This window comes from Ostrinia furnacalis, unplaced genomic scaffold, assembly GCF_004193835.3.
Source record: "Ostrinia furnacalis isolate ACB-3 unplaced genomic scaffold, ASM419383v2 OfSCF1344, whole genome shotgun sequence".
Lineage (NCBI taxonomy): Eukaryota > Metazoa > Arthropoda > Insecta > Lepidoptera > Crambidae > Ostrinia > Ostrinia furnacalis.
The window spans coordinates 37,611-58,672 of record NW_021131583.1 but is presented as its reverse complement, the minus strand read 5'-3'; the positions used below and the strand labels follow the sequence as shown (position 1 = coordinate 58,672).

General features: G+C 42.2%; 2 protein-coding genes across 2 annotated transcripts; both read left to right on the top strand.

Annotated features, from left to right (window-relative positions):
• The first annotated feature begins 215 nt into the window (after positions 1-215).
• LOC114352364 (uncharacterized) lies at positions 216-4,439 on the top strand. Its single transcript, XM_028303948.1, has 5 exons — positions 216-346; positions 955-1,142; positions 2,006-2,180; positions 2,498-2,772; positions 4,323-4,439. Exons 1-5 carry the CDS (start codon positions 223-225, stop codon positions 4,437-4,439), a joined length of 879 nt encoding a protein of 292 aa, XP_028159749.1. The 5' UTR covers positions 216-222.
• Positions 4,440-4,447: 8 nt separating this feature from the next.
• LOC114352362 (uncharacterized) lies at positions 4,448-12,620 on the top strand. The gene is made up of 5 exons (XM_028303947.1): positions 4,448-4,943; positions 5,946-6,211; positions 6,929-7,073; positions 7,549-9,669; positions 12,165-12,620. Exons 1-5 carry the CDS (start codon positions 4,448-4,450, stop codon positions 12,527-12,529), a joined length of 3,393 nt encoding a protein of 1,130 aa, XP_028159748.1. The 3' UTR covers positions 12,530-12,620.
• The last annotated feature ends 8,442 nt before the right edge of the window (positions 12,621-21,062 follow it).

Below are 21,062 nucleotides of genomic sequence, written 5' to 3'. Positions count from 1 at the left end.
CCTGCGTCCAGCGCTTCCTTGCTACCTTTATGACATCGTCGGTCCACCTTGTGGGTGGTCGTCCTACGCGTTTTCCGGTACGCGGCCTCCATTCCAGAACCTTGCTGCCCCATCGGCCGTCAGTTCTGCGTGCTATGTGCCCTGCCCATTCCCACTTCAGCTTGCTAATCCGTTGGACTATCTCAGTAAAGACCTTACTATTGGTTTATAGGGGAGAAAGCGATGGATGGCGGAGTGGTGAACCATGGTTACGTGGGCGACCTGCACCCGTCGAAGCCGGGCAACAACAACCGCGCGGCGCGGTTCCCAAGCTCCAGCGATTCTACCAGCGGATACTACTCTACAAGTGAGTTCAACCTACACTTAAGCTTGAAACTTATCTAATAGAGAATGTTACTAGGCGAAATAAAATTGTCGCCGTTGTTCAGACATTTCGTTCGCTAATATAAACAAATATCTCGATAACACAACCCCGAACACAACACTTCGCCGCTAAATTCGAGCCTGAGGCCTGACACCCAGACCCATCACAGAAATTAAAATTAAACCAAACCCAAACTTAATACGATTGTGTCGTTTTATTACGAAGGTATGCCAGCTCAGGTAAAGACTTGCACTTTAAGATCTAATGTATATGAAACAATGACGAGCTAATAAATTGAGCGAGTGAAGGAACGTGAAAAATTTGGCAACACCTTGCAATGTTGTATAATCTTGTACGCTGGACCACATTCACATCATCCACGTCAAAATGAAAATTTTTTATTTAGTACATAGGCCCTTTCCAGGGCGCTTCCACGTCCCAAAGAGCTTGCCCTACCTCCACACACATGACAACACGTGGACAACACATGGACACTGAAAAGAAGTGGCGAAAGAAACCGAAAGTCACTATTGTCAGCCTCTTTTTCAATTAAATACGAGAAATCGATCCTCTTAACTATTCCGTTGCAGGTACATCGATAGCCGAAGAGAACCCTGGACTCTCCATCTCCATCCAGTTCCGTCAGCCAGAGGTTATGCTGTTCACCGACCTCAGCAAGTCGGAGGGCCACGCGCTGCTGCTACGAGCCGAGCTAATGCTGGACTACTCCTCGCACGCCGCGCAGGAGAGCCTGGTGCTGTCGCTGGCCGGCCTGCAGGTGAGGCCTGCAGCAGGAGAGCCCGGGCTGTCCTCTCCTAGCGAGTCGGAGGCCACGCGCTGCTGCTACGAGCCGAGCTAATGCTGGACTACTCCTCGCACGCCGCGCAGGAGAGCCTGGTGCTGTCGCTGGCCGGCCTGCAGGTGAGGCCTGCAGCAGGAGAGCCCGGGCTGTCCTCTCCTAGCGAGTCGGAGGCCACGCGCTGCTGCTACGAGCCGAGCTAATGCTGGACTACTCCTCGCACGCCGCGCAGGAGAGCCTGGTGCTGTCGCTGGCCGGCCTGCAGGTGAGGCCTGCAGCAGGAGAGCCCGGGCTGTCCTCTCCTAGCGAGTCGGAGGCCACGCGCTGCTGCTACGAGCCGAGCTAATGCTGGACTACTCCTCGCACGCCGCGCAGGAGAGCCTGGTGCTGTCGCTGGCCGGCCTGCAGGTGAGGCCCGGGCTGTCCTCTCCATCCAGTTATCCAGTCCAGGGGGAGGGGATGTGATTTTGAACCTTATCGTCTTGACCTGAAGGCACAAAGTCCAATGAAGAATCTTAACTTAATGATATAGTTGGTTGCAGCGACCTGGCAGCACGGCTTGGTGCGGAAAACAGCGTTCGGTTGATATAAAGTTCAGTCGATCGAATATAACCAAATCAATTTGAAAACACTAAGGCTTGATTTCCTCCTACGCTGACGTCGGTCGCGTACATCGGTAGAGCGTACGAATAAACACAATGTTCTATGAAGCACCGCACTGCAACGCCGTCGTCAGCGGCAGATGATTTCATAGAACTAGTGTGTAATCGTGCGCGCCGCTGACGTCGGTCACCGATGTCAGCCTCAAAGGAAATCAAGCCTAATGTTTCTTCGTCCTCTAGGTGATGTCCAAACTGCAGTCCAAGCTAAAGAACCTGCCTCCCCAACCGGTGCTGAAGCCGTGCGACGTGGAATTCTCGAAGTGCTTCAAGAACGTCGAGGAAGGCGTCAAGGTCAAGCTCTCTGTGTCCGAGATAGAAGTGCATATTGCAGCCACTACTGTACATACAGTTATGGGTATGTAGATGCATAAATCAACCATAGATTTCGGGTAATCTTGAAAACTTTTATCACAACAAACCATTACCACCTGACTTTGACCGTGACTATAACGATGACCAGTGCATTTTGTATGGAGATTGACAGATTTTTGACGTTTGTCAAAGTTAAAGTTACAACCCAGCCTGAGTGTAATATTGTTATCGTGAATTAGCATTGCAGTGAAAAATTATCATGTTACTTACAAGGCAATCTCCATGGTCAATTGGGTCACGTAAATGTTCGCAACATTCAGACTTTTTGCCATTTTATTTAATAGCCCGTTTTCTCCACAGACATCATCGAGGAGATCACGACTGAGCTCTCAATCCCGGACGAAAAGGAGCCCTTCAACTTCGCGTCCTACCACCCTAAAATGGAAAAGCCCGACGAAGACTTATGGTCTCCTAAGAAGCTGACTCCCTACGTCATGCTGAACCCTGAGGATAGCTACGTGCAGCCCAAGTATCCCACGGTGACGCCCACGGAGACGTGTAGTGTGCGAGTGCCCAGTGTGAGAGTACTGTTTGAACTGGAGCAGACTGTGCGCGTGCCTGTGCTCATGCTTGAGGTCAGTGACGTCATAAAACTAGTTGTGGTTTAAGTATTTGTTGACTCTGGGTAGAACAGCGTCTGTCTCCCAAGTAGATGATGCCCTACGTCATGCTGAACCCTGAGGATAGCTACGTGCAGCCCAAGTATCCCACGGTGACGTGCAGTGTGCGAGTGCCCAGTGTCCGTGTGATGTTTGAACTGGAGCAGACTGTGCGCGTGCCTGTGCTCATGCTTGAGGTCAGTGACGTCATAAAACAGTTGTGTTTCGGTTGATTCTGGATAGAACATCGTCTGTCGAAGAAGATGACTCCCTACGTCATGCTGAACCCTGAAGATAGCTACGTGCAGCCCAAGCATCCAGGGTCAGGGTGCTGTTTGAACTGGAGCAGACGGTGCGAGTGCCTGTGCTCATGCTTGAGGTTAGTGACGTCATAAAACTAGTTGTGTTTCGGTTGAGTCTGGGTAGAGCAGCGTCTGTCTTCTAAGAAGTTAATGCCCTATCTAATGATGGACCCTGAGGATAGCTACGTGCAGCCCAAATATTCCACGGAGACGTGCAGTGTGCGAGTGCCCAGTGTCCGCGTGCTGTTTGAACTGGAGCAGACGGTGCGAGTGCCTGTGCTCATGCTTGAGGTCAGTGACGTCATGGGAAGCTTTGTGGTGTAGGTGTTTACTGGCTGAGTAGAACAGCATCTGTCTCCCAAGTAGATGATGCCCTACATCATGCTGAACCCAGAGGATAGTTACGTGCAGCCCAAGTATCCCACGGTGACGCCCACGGAGACGTGCAGCGTGTCCGGATGCTGTTCGAGCTGGAGCAGACGGTGCGAGTGCCTGTGCTCATGCTTGAGGTCAGTGAAGTCATGAGACTCCTTGTGACGTAAAAGATTGATTGGTAGATGATGTTGAATAAAGTGTAGGTGAGTGCAGCTTATGGACACGTTGGTGAAACTGACTGAATGAGGGTTTTCGCGTATGAAAAATCCGCCAGATGGCAATACGTAGACGCAAGGTCCAAATGCTGCATGATTGGTTATTTTTGACATGACATTGACAGATATGTCAAAATCCACCAATCACGCAGCAGTCAGACCCCACATCCACGTCCCGCCATCTAGCGGATCTTTCATACGCGAAAACCTTCATTAAAATTTGTAGTCATAAAAAGTTGGATATTATTACGGTGTTTCCCGCGTTTCCATTGTCGTTCTTCTATCCGAGTTTGCGTCGCGCCCGCGTCTATGGTCTGGCAAAATACAGAGTTGTTACAACTACCAGTGTAGGCGACGCACCACATATTCGTACTGTGCTCATGAATTGTATTGTTTTTTATTATTCTCTTGTCTATCGTTTACGAAATAAATCTACGGCCGACCAAAGAGTTACCGCGATGTGTAAATTAGCAAAACGCAGTAAAAACGCACCTAAGTTCAGTCGTCCGCGCGCCACCGCAAACGTAAGCACGCATATAGCTCCTCGGTCGCACCGTTTTTACCTATCGAAAATAGTGGTCTTATTTCCATCCCTTACAACCAGTAATAAAATGTTTTCTCGTATCCTGTCCAGATGTCGGGCGAGCTGACGCTGCACGACTGGTCGCGTCAACTGCACGGCTGCGGCAGCGTGGCGGCGCAGGCGCACGTGCATCCCTTACAATCGTTCCTTCGAGCCGGATCTGTCTAACCAGGACTATGTATCGTACTCCAACCAGTGATAGACTTTTAACCACTAAATCCCGTGAAAAGTTGCTCGATAGGATTGAATATGCGTCGGAGCACGTGCTGTCACGTGATCAAGTACAAAATGAACTGTTAAAAACTAACCGTGCAGTGAAAACCGAATCAAATGCAGTGTCATGTGAATCATCATCATCACATCTCAAGCGGAAGCAGCTTGAATTAGCTGCAGCAGAGGCCAAGGCGAAGATCGAAAAGGAACTTATCGATAAACGCCTGGAATGCGAGTTAGCTATGGTCACAGATGATAAGTGTTCATATAAAAGCCGTACAAAGACAAGTAAGAGTAGGACTGTCAGCATTGACGGAAGGCAGTCCAACGTTGAGCATTGGCTGGAGCAGAGTAATGTTCAGCCGTCACCAGTGGCAGCGGCAACGGCCACGGAGGCAGCGCCGGCACCTATTGTCACGGATCCCCGCCGCGCGCCTGCCCCTGACCTGCCCGTCGACGGTATACTTCAGCTAGCCCACACGCTCAAGGATATTATGGCTACATCACCTCATCATCAAGACGAACGCTTACTGACCCGTTTGGCCACCCCTCGTGAATTACCGCTATTCACTGGCGACTGCTTCGAGTGGTTACATTTTCGAAGCGCCTATGAGGAATCTACACGTGTCTGTCAATTTACTGAGTCAGAAAACCTTTGGAGACTTCGTCGTGCACTTAGAGGTGAAGCAAAAGAAGCTGTCACTGACCTACTGATCGGCAGCACCTCACCGGATGTTGTAATGGAGGCACTAGAACTCAGGTTTGGGCACTCAGATCTAATTGTACAACAATTGACATCACAAATGAGAAAGTTGTCACCACTTTCGAGCAATTATCAACATGATATTATCAACTTTTCGATGAAAGTAAATAACTGTGTTGCAACTTTGAACTCACTGAATCAGTATGACTACTTGAGAAGTCCAGAATTGTCATCAGCAATCATCTCTAAACTGCCTAGTATTTTAATTAGCAAGTGGACAGACTACGCTTATGATAAGCTAGCAAGCAACGTTCCTAAGCTTCAACTATTAGCTTCGTTTCTCAAACGTGAAGCCACAATGTCATCAGTCGTGGGAGTCACACACCTGAGAGACAGTCGTAAACTGGAACCGACAGCAACGCATAACCGAAGGTCTGATGATAAACCTCGCTATTTCACGTCTAACCGTCCTGTACTAACTACGTCAACAAACGTCGCTCAATCCCAGCCTGCAGCGTGCATTTATTGCTCGAAGTCAAATCACTTGCTAACGGAATGTCGTCCATTCAAACGTGCTATGCGAAGAGATCGATGGAGATTTGTCAAAGCTAAAAATCTATGTTTTTGTTGTCTATTGGAGCGGCACGAAAATAATGCGTGCCCCGCACCCGTATGCGACGTAGATAACTGCGGGCTATCGCATCATCAACTATTGCATTATAAAAAACCTTCGCCACGCACGCAATCGATCAACACAGTGCAGCAAGAGGCGGACTTATCACCGGCAGCTGAGAGTGAGTCATCGCGCGGCGAGACCGTGGCGCACGTCGCCGCCCCGAGCGCGCCGGCTGCGCGCGCGCCGCCCGGCCGCACCGGCGGCGCCGGCGGCCGCCCTGCGCCCCAGTCAGTGAGTGAAGTGCTACTCAAAGTGATCAAAGTCAATCTTAGTGGCCCTAAGGGCATAGTGAGTGCGTATGCGTTATTAGATGACGGTGCATCCGTTTCGTTAATCGATAAGGACTTGGTAAGCGAATTAGGTCTTGTTAGTTCTCAGTCTAGCCCAATAAAATTTATTGATGCCTTTGGTATTGAAATATTTCAATCTGATGTACCTAAAGTTATGACAAAGATTTCTGGTTCTTTTGAAAATAAATATTATGACGTCACTTTGCGACAGGTTGATAATTTAAATTTACCTAAACAAAATTTGTCTGTAATTAAAAACATGCAATGCAATCACTTGTTACATGTAAAAGATTATGTTTGTACTGAATGTGTGGTGCCTCGACTACTTATAGGTGAAGATAATTATTATCTTTTAGCTCCTCATGAAATTCTGCATGGCAATAAGCAGGAACCTTATGCTACGAGATGCTTACTAGGCTGGTCCATTCATGGTTGCTACGGTCTCACTCACACTCCCGTGAACGGGCACACGTTCCATCTCGCTCACTCAGAGGAGCACGATTATGTAAACGAGTTAAATCGTTTAGTTAAAATGTCATTTGAGTTAGACTCGATCGGAGTTTCAACCTTACGCCGCGAGAATACGGCACATTTGAGAGCGGTACGTATTCTAGATGAAACATCGCGTAATATTGGTAATCAATGGGAAGTAGGTTTACCTTTTGTTAAAGACCAACTTACACTTCCGGACACCTATGACTACGCACGACTTAGGCTCCAGGGCTTACTGAAAAGGTTTCAGTCTGACGGTACGTATGCTGAAAAATATCGTCAGGAGATGAGGAGACTTTTTGACAACGGCTACGCGCGGGAACTGCAGGTAAATGAACCCTCGCCTAGTCACACATGGTATTTGTCACATTTTGGAGTCCAAAACCCTAACAAGCCTGGAAAACTGAGGTTAGTGTTCGATTGTGCAGGTAAAGTGAAAGGTGTCTGCCTAAATGATTTTTTGCTTACTGGACCTGATTTATATAACTCCTTATTAGGTATTATGTTACGTTTTCGTGAACATAAAATTGCTTTAACGGCAGATATAAAAGATTTTTTTGTTCAAATTAAAATACGCCCTGAAGATCAAAATGTTTTTCGTTTTCTTTGGCAGGAAAGCACTGAAGCGCCTTTAAAACAATGTGTTATGCAAAGTTTACTTTTTGGGGCAACTTGTTCACCTTTTATTGCACAATATATTAAAAATAAAAACGCAATAAAATATCAAGATATTTGTCCCGAGGCGGTCTATGTAATATTAAATAATCATTATATGGATGATTGTTTACATTCTTGTAGCACTGAAAACCAGGCCGTGCAACTGGTCCGCGACATAACTGAAATACATAAAAAGGCGGGTTCGAAATAACTAAGTGGTCGAGTAATAACAAACAAGTGTTGCAGTCCGTCCCGGCCGCAGCGCTCGCGCCAACTGCCATATAGGGATATTNACTCTGGGATTGATGTGGTATCCAAGTGATGATTGTTTTGGTTTTAAAATACATTTGGATCGCATTTCACCTAACATTTTGAATGGCACCGAGCCGCCTACAAAAGCTCAAATGTTAAGTATTATAATGTCAGTTTATGATATTCACGGGTTTCTTTCTCCGTTCATAATAAAAGGTAAAATTATATTTCAAAATGTACATCGCAGTGGTGTTGAATGGAATTGCCGCATCCAATCCGAGGAGCATGCTCTGTGGGTTAGTTGGCTTAATGATTTGCAAAGCCTACGGTTACTTCGCATTCCACGTTTTTATGGCAATGCGCGTGAGTGGGTGTCTTGCTACACAGATGAACATATGTTATTATACAACGCAAATAATATCAATGAATACGATATCGTTGATAAACAAATGCACATTTTTTGTGATGCTTCCGCTAAAGCTTACGCAGCGGTAATATATTGGCGTTTTACACGTTTAGACGGGCATGTTTTAGTGTGTTTTGTTGCCAGCAAATCTAGGGTTAGTCCTTTAAGGCCAGTTTCCATTCCAAGGCTGGAATTACAGGCCGCGCTCTTGGGTTCTAGACTGGCGGCGACTATACAGCGAGAACACAAAGATACACAGCCTGTAAAACGATATTTTTGGACGGACAGTAGCACGGTCCTTCAGTGGATCCGATCTGACCCTCGTAGCTATAAGCCTTACGTGGCTCATCGCCTGGGGGAGATCGACGAGCTAACCAAGTCGTGTGAATGGCGACACGTACCCACTGCTGTCAACGCGGCTGACTTGGCCACACGAGAGGACGCTCCTCCGCTTGCGTACTCTAGTGACTGGTTCCAAGGTCCGACTTTTTTACGGTGCTCTGAAGATCATTGGCCTAAAGACCGTAAGTTCACTAAGGCATTAGAGCACGCAAAGTGCGAGGAGCGGATAGTAAATGTGATAGTGGATAGTGACTCATTATTATCTTTGCCCAATGAAGATAATATTTCGAGTTGGACCACACTCGTGCGCGCCACAGCAAGGGTTTTACTGTTCATTAGAAGATGTCAGCGTAAGGATTGCAAGCTTGACATGCTTCTAATGAAGGAGGCAGAAGACCTTCTAATAAAAAAATGTCAACATGATTGTTTTGCTACAGAAGTTTCTTGTCTTAAGCAAAACAATCAGCTGCCACGTAATAGCCGTCTGTTACAATTAACCCCATATCTGGATGAAACTGGCATTATGCGTGTTAACAGTCGCGTCGAGTCGGTAGCAGGCATCGATCATGACACACGAAGGCCAGCGATACTAGACGGAAAGCACAGAATTACACATTTGTTGGTGGAACACTTTCATAAACAAGCACATCATGGTGCGAATGAACTTGTCGTAAATAACTTACGGCAGCGCTATTGGGTGCTGAAACTCAGACCAACTGTGCGTTCCATTGGATCACGATGCTTATACTGTAGGTATAGGCGAGCAACGCCACAGCCCCAGCGCATGGGCGACCTGCCAGCTGCGAGGCTACAACATAATAGGCGACCTTTCAGTCACACTGGTGTGGATTTCTTTGGCCCACTCGAAGTCACAGTTGGACGTGGGAGACAGAAAAGGTATTGCATGCTATTTACTTGCTTGACTATTAGAGCAATACATATTGAAGTGACAGAAAACCTAACTGTCGATTCCACAATCATGGCTCTTAGGCGAATGGCTGCTCGTCGCGGTATGCCACAGGTAATCATATCAGACAACGGCACTAACCTCAGAGGCGCCGACACGGAGCTGAAGCGCAGTATCGCTCAACTAGACCAGGAGGCAGTGCGCGAGGCCGGGGTTGTCCGAGGCGTGGAGTGGAGGTTTATTCCGCCTGGTGCGCCTGAAATGGGTGGATCTTGGGAGCGGATGATCCGCACAGTCAAGTCCTCTTTGAAAGTAGTTTTAAAAGAGCGTGCACCTCATACTGAAACCTTGTTGACGCTGCTGGCTGAAGTCGAGGCGTTAGTTAATGGTCGTCCGATTACTCATGTTTCGACTGACCCGAACTATCCTGAAGCTCTCACTCCCAACCATTTTTTAATTGGTTCATCATCCCCTAGTGCTCAGTTTGGTAGGTATGATAACTCAGATCTCACTCTTAGGAAACNTGGTGCCTCGACTACTTATAGGTGAAGATAATTATTATCTTTTAGCTCCTCATGAAATTCTGCATGGCAATAAGCAGGAACCTTATGCTACGAGATGCTTACTATAGTAGAGAATTTAGTGCAATGATTTGTATGGAGACCCCTCCACTTTGGTATAGAAGGCTCATTTTTGCACCAGTTATTCTTTAGGTGCTCCTGTGTAGATTTCCGTCGGTAGACATCGGGAGCCCCCCCTGTGGTAGCAGGGGGAGGGGGGGCAAGTTTCCTTCTGCCGCGCTTCACTTTAAGGCCTATATCTTCAAAACTATAGGTATTAGGGCAAGTGTGGTGTCATTTTCGGATAATTAAAGGATGGCGAATTCATTTCTAGAACAAAATTTTTGCCTTTTCATACAAAAAAATAGAAATATTGAGGAAAATTCACAAAAGCCAAAAAATATTTTTTTAAATAAACGTCGTTTACTTTTAAACCACTGGAGATATTCTAATAAAAAAAATATGTACTGGAAGCTACATTTCTCAGGATTATAAATATATACCATAGTATGGTACTTTTTTCGAAAAAAGTAGGTGAAAAAATTTTTTCTTCAGGACACACCGGGCGAATTTTACTGCGCGTCGGAAAAAAATATTTATTTTATCCATGAATTCATACTATTTGGTTCATAAGCAAGTAAAGATTATTATTTTAGAATTTATTTAGAGTTCCAGGCACATCAAGCTACCATGATTTGTATTTTTCTTCAATTAATTTTGAACTCTATGTGTAAGACATAAGGTTGAAAATAGCTTAAATACATTTTAATATTTAAAGAACTTGAATTTGTCTAAACGTCTAGTGATTATTATTATTTTAATTAACACTTATTTCTACATACTATTGTACCAGTGATTTAACGGAAAGGTAAGTGTGAGGAAAGTAAGGATTAATAATACTATGATTGAGGGGTGATTATTTTTATCACAAAGGCTACGGCTGTGACACTTACAGCACTCGTTCATAGTCAAGCATGTAGTAATAGTAAGAGGTACTTGATCTAAAACAATACCAATGGATTAATTGGTGTGAAATTAATTAGTGTGAAAAAAACAGTGAATTGAGCTAATAAGTGGATAGATCTTGAACAAGAGAAGACTAGAAATGAGGACCAAAATTCCAACAGAACAGCCTAATCTGTTTTACTGACAGCTCCAAGCCAAGATGGCCTCGAGAACGAGAGCGGGCGTCTACTGTAAACACTACGAACACAGTGAACGTTTAAGGAGGTTTGCTACAGTATTTCAAGCTGAATTCTACGCTATAATTATGTGTGCACTAAAAAACAGGGGTGTAAAAAACGAAATATTTACATCCTGAGCCAGCACTCAAACAAAGCCATCGCCTCAGTGAAGGTTGAGTCTAGAATTATTCTAGATGCAATCTTAAAATGAACAAACTCGGAAGGCATGACAAAGTGTCCCTGATGTGGGATACCTGGACATGCACGGATCGAATGCAATGCGATAGCCGACAGTCTAGCGAGACAAGGATCAGAGACGATCTATTGGGTCAGAACTGATAGTAACTTTATCTAAAAGCATACCTCATGGCCATTTTATAGCCATATCCAAGAAGCACAGGGCTGAACGGGAAAGCTCCAACGATATATGCCTCTCCAAATAATTCCTAAAGGGAAATACAGGGTCATGGAGAAAACTCATCAAAGGTAAGCCCAAGCAATTAGTACGTAACAAATAGTAACAAGCAGGTACGCAAACTGGGCATTATGGAACGAACCACATGTCCCACAAAATGGGCCTAACAATAGAAGCTCTCGAACATGTGGAATACATGTGGGGTCCATGAAACACTTAATACCGTAAGGATGGGTCTGCTTGGGTCAGCATAACCAGCATCAGAAGACTATTAGGTGGCTTTCACTCAGACGCTTAATTCACCTAACTAATGGATTGGATTTTTTTTGGATGATATAGGGAATAAAAAAGAGAGAATAAAGATCCTAATGGGTCGCTGTGGAATATGCTTAGGTGTGGCCCTACATAAGATAACCCAGACAGCTTTGTATCAGCATTGGTTACTGGCAGTATATCAAGGGTTTCGCGTATAGGATCAGTTGCAAGCAACCGACTCGGTCTTCCCTTTACCCGACTGGTTGGGGGTGGACCAAAGTCGATAGCAACATGGAGCCTACATGGACCGATTTGCCCGTAGCTGCCGAAGCTTGCCTGGAAATGGTGAGATGTAAGTGCAAGAAGTAGTGCAGAAGCTGGCGCTGTCTGAAAAAACAACTAAAATGGTCACAGCCGTAGCCTTTGTGCTAAAAATAATCACCCCTCAATCATAGTATTGTCAATCCTCACTTTCCTCACACTTACCTTTCCGTTAAATCACTGGNTCCTGAAGCTCTCACTCCCAACCATTTTTTAATTGGTTCATCATCCCCTAGTGCTCAGTTTGGTAGGTATGATAACTCAGATCTCACTCTTAGGAAACGCTGGCGTGTAGCTCAAAGACTCACCGACATGTTTTGGACACGATGGGTGAAAGAGTATTTGCCCACCTTAATCCCTCGCCAGAAATGGACCACAGAGTCTAGACCACTGCAGGTCGATGATTATGTCATTCTTATTGAACCGCACTTGGAACGTAGTTGCTGGCGACACGGTGTTGTGAGTGCGACCCACGCGGGCCGCGACGGCCGCGTCCGCGTCGTAGACGTGCGCACACGCACCGGGGTGCTGCGCAGGCCGGTAACGCGCGTCGCTCTACTTTCACCACGGGATGATAGTGCTTAGTCAGCACTAAGGAGGCAGAGTTGTAGGCGACGCACCACATATTCGTACTGTGCTCATGAATTGTACTGTTTTTATTATTCTCTTGTCTATCGTTTACGAAATAAATCTACGGNCGATTTGTCAATATTTTTGACAATGATGACTTTGATGAGTCACAGTATAATAATATCAGTGTTACTGGAGAAAGCTAAAATTTTAGATAATTAAGAATTATGAATTTTGTCTACCTATTGAAATTTAAATCGTTGGCATCCTTTTAAACTAAGACTACTCATGATACATAGTACATTCCTCAAATATGAGACAAAACCAATGAGTTAAAATTACATTTTAATAGTACCTACATACAATCGTCTTACACTCTTTAGATGAGAACACTGACACAAATAAATAATAAAAAATTAGGTCAAATATAGGGGCAGCTGCACGTCACTGAAAGACGATTCTGTTTACTCGGCATGAATCCTTGCTTACAGATGCAGATGTAAATAGAGTTATAACTGGACAAATTTTACATGAAATGTTTAACAGAAATCAGTTAAAAAACACATACATGGAATACCAATAAGGTTGCGGAGGGAAAGCTACCTATTATAAACTAGCGGCCGCCCGCGACTTCGTTTTACCCCCGATAGATATGATGTTTTACCTCGTTGTTGAAAGATGGCGTTTCACGGCTTCCCCCGAATGAATATTTACGAACGTCATACCGGATTTTAACCAATGACGATAGATGGCGCTTTTTAGACACGTCTTATTTATTTATTGAAATTTATTTGCCACATATCGTCATAATGTTAATCTGGGTTATAAACAATAATACTGTAAAGTTTCAACAAAATCCGTTCAGTAGTTTTTGCGTGAAAGAGTAACAAACATCCAGACATCATGACATCCAGACATCCAAACTTTCACCTTTATAATATTTGTAGGATATTTCACAATCCAACATATTAGATTTACTATTTAGCATTTACTTACAGTAAATATTAGTTATGATTGTGAAATATTTAAAATAAAAAAAAGAATAACACAAAATAGGGTTTCAAATTACCTATCTATATCTAATATTATAAAGAGGTAAAGTTTGTGTGTTTGTATATTTGTTAAATTGTAAGGGGTAATCTCGGGATCTACTAAACCGATTTTAAAAAATCTTTCACCAATAGAAAGCCACATTATATCTGAGTGTAATAGGTTATATAAAAACCGAAAAATTCCACGCGGGCGAAACGGCGGGCGGAAAGCTAGTTTATTTATTATTATGTAAGAGCATAATTATTAAAGTCGAAAAAATGACTGACGGATATCGTAGAGACCTAAAAGTTTGAAGGTGTGTTCTTTGTATGACGTAGGAATCTCATAAGAAAAGATTTTCCGAAATGGGGTCATGAAATGAAGGGGGTGAAAAAAGGGGGCAAAGTTTGTATGGGACAAAGTGATTCCTTGGTTCAATCTACTTGAAATTGAGCTTAACAATTCCTTAATATAATTCATGAAAGACGTGTGGAACGCGTAGAAAGTAATTTTGGCAGTCATTTTCTTCGAAGTTGATATCAATACTACTTAGTGCCTTTGATTTAATTACTTTTTATTTTTACAAGTGTTTGAAAACTCCATGTCAGATTGTGTTCAATGTCAAGTGAAATCTCAAATTGAAATGTCTCAATCTCAACGAGAAGACTCTGTATTTATTCCTAGAATTCCCCTAACACCGTCAAATTACCCTTTTGAATTCAAGACAGTGCAGTTTTCCATCAGTCTGCTTCGTAATGACTATAAACAAAGCTCAAAGTCAAACTCTAGGGACCTCTGCTTAAACTCCCATGAGTGCACAGAGGTACGCAGATAACCGCGTGTGATGCTCATAGTAATTTTTGATACAGAACGTACATACGTCATACATATTATAGAAAGAAAACACCCAGACCAGTACAAACAAATATGTTTCTGCAATTTTAGTATGATATTTTTATTTATTAATAAACAAAGAGACTGAACAAAATTGATGCGTGTTCTGATTAATGTTATTAACCACATGCAAAGCTTCGTGAATTGCAATAACTATAATTTATTATCCAAGCTCTAAATAATCGCTACTAAGAGTATATATATCATAAAATGTTTTTCCAATCGCTCAAGCTCCCAAGGGCCTACCGATAAGTCGGGTGACGTAATCTTGAAATTCTTTAAGCCGGCGCAGAACTTCCAGAAGGTCGGGCGACGCCACGGCCACTTTGAACCGTGTTTACTTCTGCAGTTATATTTTATATTTATTCGATTCTAGAATATATTCCCAAAAAGTCTGTAAGGTGTTTTAATTTGTATCACTTGGATATGATTTGTATTAGAAAGTGTTGTGAGTCGACGCTTGAAGGGAAGGAAGTCAACCTAACCTAACCAACTGCGTATTTCTATACTGTGTAGCTGGAAATTGTGGCGGGAGCTCTTTGGCGCGCTGTCTTCGGCGAAGAATTGCGCGCGCAGATTTTGACAGCGCGAAATACTTAATTTAGCAGAAATACCAAGCCTTAACGTCATGATGATGATAATATTCAAATTAAAAATACTAGCTTTAAAAGTTAACTAACAAGAAAATCCATATTCAACACTTCTTGTGTGCATGTTCTCATTAATTCAAGAACACGGTAATTATTAATAACTGTGAAACTTATTATTTTCTTGTTTTCCTTAGATGTAAATGAGTAGATTTGTTGCAATTACTGTTATTATTATTTACATGAACTCTATATGGAAATTCAATTTCTATCTAATAAGCAGAGGTGCATAATTTAATATAAATAATTGTATATTCAACTACTATACAGTAAGACAACCCAGGACCGAGCCGCCTGGAGACGCATGACGCGGAGGGCCGACCCCAAATAAAATGGGAATGGGCCAGGCAAAGAAGAAGTATATTCAACTACTATTACTTAAACTTCACTGGTTGGGTTTTTATTGGCGGTCAAGCTGTAGATCCTGGCTACACAGGAGTTGCAGCGGTGGGAACGAGAGGTGGGAATGGTGGGATAGTTCCTTAGAGAATCTTTAATTCCTCTATGGATAGTCCCGTACTATAACTTAAAATATTATAACACTACTTATGTAGGTACCCTGTACAGTTATAAAGAATCTACACGTTAATTTAGGTACCTAAGGGCTTTAGACCTGTACGAGTATATTTTTTGGAGAAAGATTTTTTAAGTCCTATCCAGAGCCGAATATTATAAAGAATATTCTACTTTTTCTTTATAAAAAAGTATACAATAGCAGCTATTTGCACAGAATAAATACGTGACCTGCTCAACAATGCTCTGTCTACCGAATACGGTCAACTGTACGTCAAACTAACACTGTAGTATCTTAAGTGGTTTTGTTAAAAGCTATTTTGCAACAACTGTACAGCTTAATGCTGCGTATCGGTGAGGTTAATCACTCTTATGTGTCTTATTGGCCATCTCCTATTGTTGAATGTAGGCCGGCGCGCAAGGACGCCTATACAGTTTAAACAGTTGGGTTTACCCCATCAAACTATTCTAAATTTTATTACCACTACTTTGAAGCTTAAAATCCTTTGTTAATAACTTAATCTGGAATCGGAAAATCTCATGTATCTTAGGTTGAAGGTGGTAAAGTTCAGACTCGATTGTTCATGCAAACAAGTCTTTTCAGGTAGGTCGTACAGTTGTGCAAATGCACTAATTGTAAGTAGGTTGGTTGTGACACTGTTCAGGTGGCCATTTTGATTGTTCCTGATAGCAGCTGGTTGAGGAATGTCTGATATTTATCTTTGCTTTGTTCCTGCAGTATTTGCAATACTAGCATCAGATTTTATTAGGTTAATCGGAACGTAACAGTAATGGTAGAGCTATGAGAGCTACCAGTAATAAACAGTCTGTGCTATACTATTCGGAATCAAATGGAACATTGGTTTTTAAGTTAGCCAATGAACTACTAAAATGTACCTAAATATACTTAAAAATCAGCTCGTAACTGTCCCAGTGTATAGGTAACTTTGGTCGTACATCTCAGACATGAATTAATTTCTAAAAACTATCTATCCCAATAATAGTTTGTTTGCTTGAACGCGCTAATCTCAGGAACTACAAGCAGTAAAGAAAAATGTTGCAAAAAAGAGAAATATTATTCAAACAACTTACATATTTTCACGAGTACGAAGTCGCGGGCACAGCTAGTACCAAAATAAACCCATTTTTAGACAATGTGGTAAAATGTATAAATTCTACGTTCCCATTATTTACCTTCTTCAACTTAAAATGTACCCTAACAGAATGCGAAAAGACCAGTCTTACAAATAAAGCTATTCCCAAATCAAGAAAAACTAATTCGTTTTAAAAAACTGCCGACAGCTTCCGATGGGAATTTTATGGAAATACCTTTACATGCTTATTCATACTTCGCACCACCAATATGGCACAAGCAAGTGCTCCTTACAGAAACGTGTCTCTCGCAAAAAGTGAAAGCAGTTGCCACCAAAAAAGAATGGATAAGGTCGACCACCATTACATCATGTGCCACACTTGCTGTGCTGCCTTTAAACGCATAGATGCACCTTAAATCAAGGCATTAAAGTTCATGATTTAAAGCACAGATGCGCGTGAGTTGGTGCATCCATATTCGAGTATTGAGATGCAAGGTTTTTGTAATGCCACTTGATTGTTTGGTGTCCGAGTCAGAGCCAGTTCTTTGGTGACGTACGAGTTTGTAAACACTAGTTTTTGCCCGCAGATTTACCCGTCTGGGTTTCAGTCTGTCACAGAGCCTGTTTTGTCACTAGATGACAAAGTCCCTGAGAGCTTATTGGGAAGTTATCTTTCAGATAAGTAAAGATATAAAACTTTCAGGAAAACAGATGAAATTGACTCTTAACAGAATCTCTCACTTTTGGATCACACAGATTCTTTCAGGTTCTTTTCTATAATATTACCCGTAAAAATATTATTTTGAACGGTAAAGGGGTACTTGCATGTACTCGTACATACAGTCGAATTGAATATCCGTCCGATGGACGAACGACGTGACATTATTCGTGAAATTTAGTGGGTTTCAGCAATGGACAAATTTAGGCTAATGTAATAATCATTACATGTGTATTTAGCTCTGCATCCACAGAACTTAAGCAACGAATTGAAATAATGCAAGAATACGAGTAGTAAGTATATCAAATCGATTCGAATCAGCAACACACTGTACTGCCAGTATAAAAAGGAAAACAACACTTACAAAAGTAACTCTCCGTTAATCAGATCGTCTGACTCTATTACTGTCTGGAGATCGATTGTTGAAGCACTCGAATTGAAATATTCAATACTACTCGTATGCAAACGAGTCGTGCAAATCTTTTTACTTTCGTATGAATATTTTTACATTGAAATCTACTAAAGGAAATCGTAGCAGAACGTTACCAAAATAGAGAAAAAATTATGTTAATGCGAAATAAGATCAATGCAAAATTATGTGCCTATGCAATGCATGCCTTTTTACTGATTTTATTATCCGTTCCCGAAATCTTTTAAATAGTGGGTTATGGTAGGTCAAAACCTGGAGACTACTTATGGAATTTACGTTATCCAATAGCAACATTTTTTCGAGAAATTCAAAAATACGCAAAAGCTTAGATTTATCGAATTCGCATGCGGGATTATTCCCACCTCTCGTTCCCACCGCTGCAACTCCTGTGTAGCCAGGATCTACAGCTTGACCGCCAATAAAAACCCAACCAGTGAAGGTCAAGTTTCGCATACGATAATGTTTAAATTCGAGCGTTTCAAGAATAGATCCCCTGGATTTATGGGTCGGTAGTCGCAGCCGCTTCATATTTCGACAGGATCGATAAGGTCCTACGCAACTAAGATGGCTGATAACCACGCATCCTTTCATGTAGGGCTGGCATAAACAAAAGTGAAAGTTTGGAAGGATATTTTCAACAATTTTACAGGTTATTACTAGGTAACGCATCAAAATATGATGAAAGTTTTTACGTGAACATAGGTACAGGTTAAAGCTTTATAACATGTCGTATCACAGAACGAAGATATAATAATTGTATTCATAAGACAAAATAAATCATGGAACTTTAACCTAACTCCAACCGAACGAGCTTAATTAAAAGTTTACCAATTTAAATCATACTAACAATACACAAAGGCTGAAAGTAATGCCATATTGCATTTCCCACCCAGTCTTGTGGGCCAAATACAAATGTGTATTGATTTTATTGTTTAACAGTTGTCAACCCTACTTGATTGTTGCAGAAATGGACTTGCCGTGCACACCCACCTTATAACATTGTTGCCTGCGCCTATAAAATGCAATAAGTAGCCCATTTGACAGGTTTCTGAAAACAAGTCCAAATCGAGTGCTATATTGAACCCACAGTGATTGTGATTGTAGTGTTTGTTTTTAATATTTTGTACGTTAAAATGACTTTTGTGTGCAGTGTTATATGTATCTTATATGACGTATCTATAGCCTACTACTAATAAATAACTCTACATCTTTACATTGCGTTGCTCTATAATATGATTTCTGCTATTGATTTTATAATTTTATAAGCCACGATAGTCGAACGGTGAAGGGGTCGGACTGGCCGACTCGTGATCCGGGGAACACGGGTTCGAATCCCGCCGCCGCTCGACTATTGTGGTGAGCCCACTGGTAACACAAGCATATTTAGCTTAGTACGAGGGGCTAACAGTACTATTATAATAGTAATTTGTGCAACACAAATTATTAATAATCTTTATGAAAAAAATTACACCGTTTAGGCTAATTTTGTTACAAGTTAAACCATAAAGTAGATAAGCCTTACACTTGTTTTTTACAAGTGGATAACCTACCACTTGTTGTGGTTCTTCAAATTTAAAGAAATTATGCATGACATGGGAGCCTATTAAGCCAACACTATTGAGTACTATTCCCTAATACTTATATGCTTTGTTAGTGGTCCATAAATAAATAAATTCTAGACTGACAGACAATGAAGTCAGCCTCAATTATTTCCAACACGGATCCCTAAAAAACAATATTTCCAAGGCGTTTGTCAGCGATGCGTGTCGTAGATAAAATATTATGGCAGCACGATGAAAACAAAACTGAAACGAAGCAATTCCACGATTACTTCTACTTTCGACTTATTCAATTAAGTTCAGACGTGCACAGATACACGGCTTGATTGAATTTCACGTTTGGAGTTCCAACTGACCCCGCTTTTAACTGGACCCGCGGTTCCAGTGGAAATGAATTCAGTTCTTAACAATATCTTTACACACAGATTATATTATTAAATCTCTGTTATATTATATTTCTTCCCCAAAACTTACGCTTACAGACTAATTGTACCAAAACAGAAGAGCTGTAAGATATAAACTGAAAGTTCTGTGGTAGTACAGAGGTTTGACTGACGACTGACTGGAGCTTGAAAGAGCTTTTATAATGCTTGCTATTTTCAGATCACCAGCCACTCTCCATTCAGGACAGGACAGAACATAATAAAGAATTATTTAGGAGGGGTTGCACCATCTTACTTTAACTTTAACACACGTCAAACGCCATGCAAAAATCTGTCACACTCCATACAGAAAACACCGGTTCTTGTTAAAGTTAACCTTAAAGTTAGGTGGTGCAACTCAGCCTAAGTAGTACTTAGGTTACTGTTATATTGACAGTTAGAAATAAAAACATTTTAAAAATCAATCCGGCAACTGAAACTGTGGGTCCAGTTCGAAGCGTTTGGGCCGTATAATTGTTTTTATTGTTCCCTGTACCATTCCTTCGAGTATTCCGTACTGGGTCGTATTCCGCGAACGTACGGATAAGGAAGAACCAATCGGAGTCCATAAACAATGTTCCGAAGACAGACGAAGACGGGAACAGTGGTGCATGATGCCCATGATTATTTCCCCATAGCTTTTAAGACATATTTATTATGATGAGGATTTATTTTATAAGAAACTTCGCGAAGTATAGCGGGTGGCCCAGAAAGGAGCGCGACGCGTGTTGAATATTGTATTGTTTTGGTAGATTAAGGCAAGTAACAGTATCAATGAAGTACGTTAATACCGAAAGGCTACATTTCCTTTTAAGCTTCTTTAGACTTCCTGTGCCGTATCTACAAATATTTCTTTCTTTTTCTTCATTGTACTTTTCGCTGTATAATCAATCATTGAAGCTTTGGTTTAAGTTTTTACTTCACCTTTTCATATTTACTCAGCGTCAAAAATAGTTCATCAGACACCCAAAGTAGCTAAAAAGTTCACAACACGTCTTTGTTACAATGAGGGCTATCGTTTTTATACTTTAACAGTTGGCACCCCTGGCGATTAACAGGACCTTACTCTACAGTGGCGCCATCTTGATGAGTGCAAATGCGATGGTCCTCCTACCACTTTAGCGCTCACCAGTTGGTGCCACTGTGTTCGCTACTAGCAAGTGACAGGACCTTACTCTACAGTGGCGCTAACTGGTGAGCGCTAAAACGATAGCCCTCATTGGAATAAGGTTGTGTTGT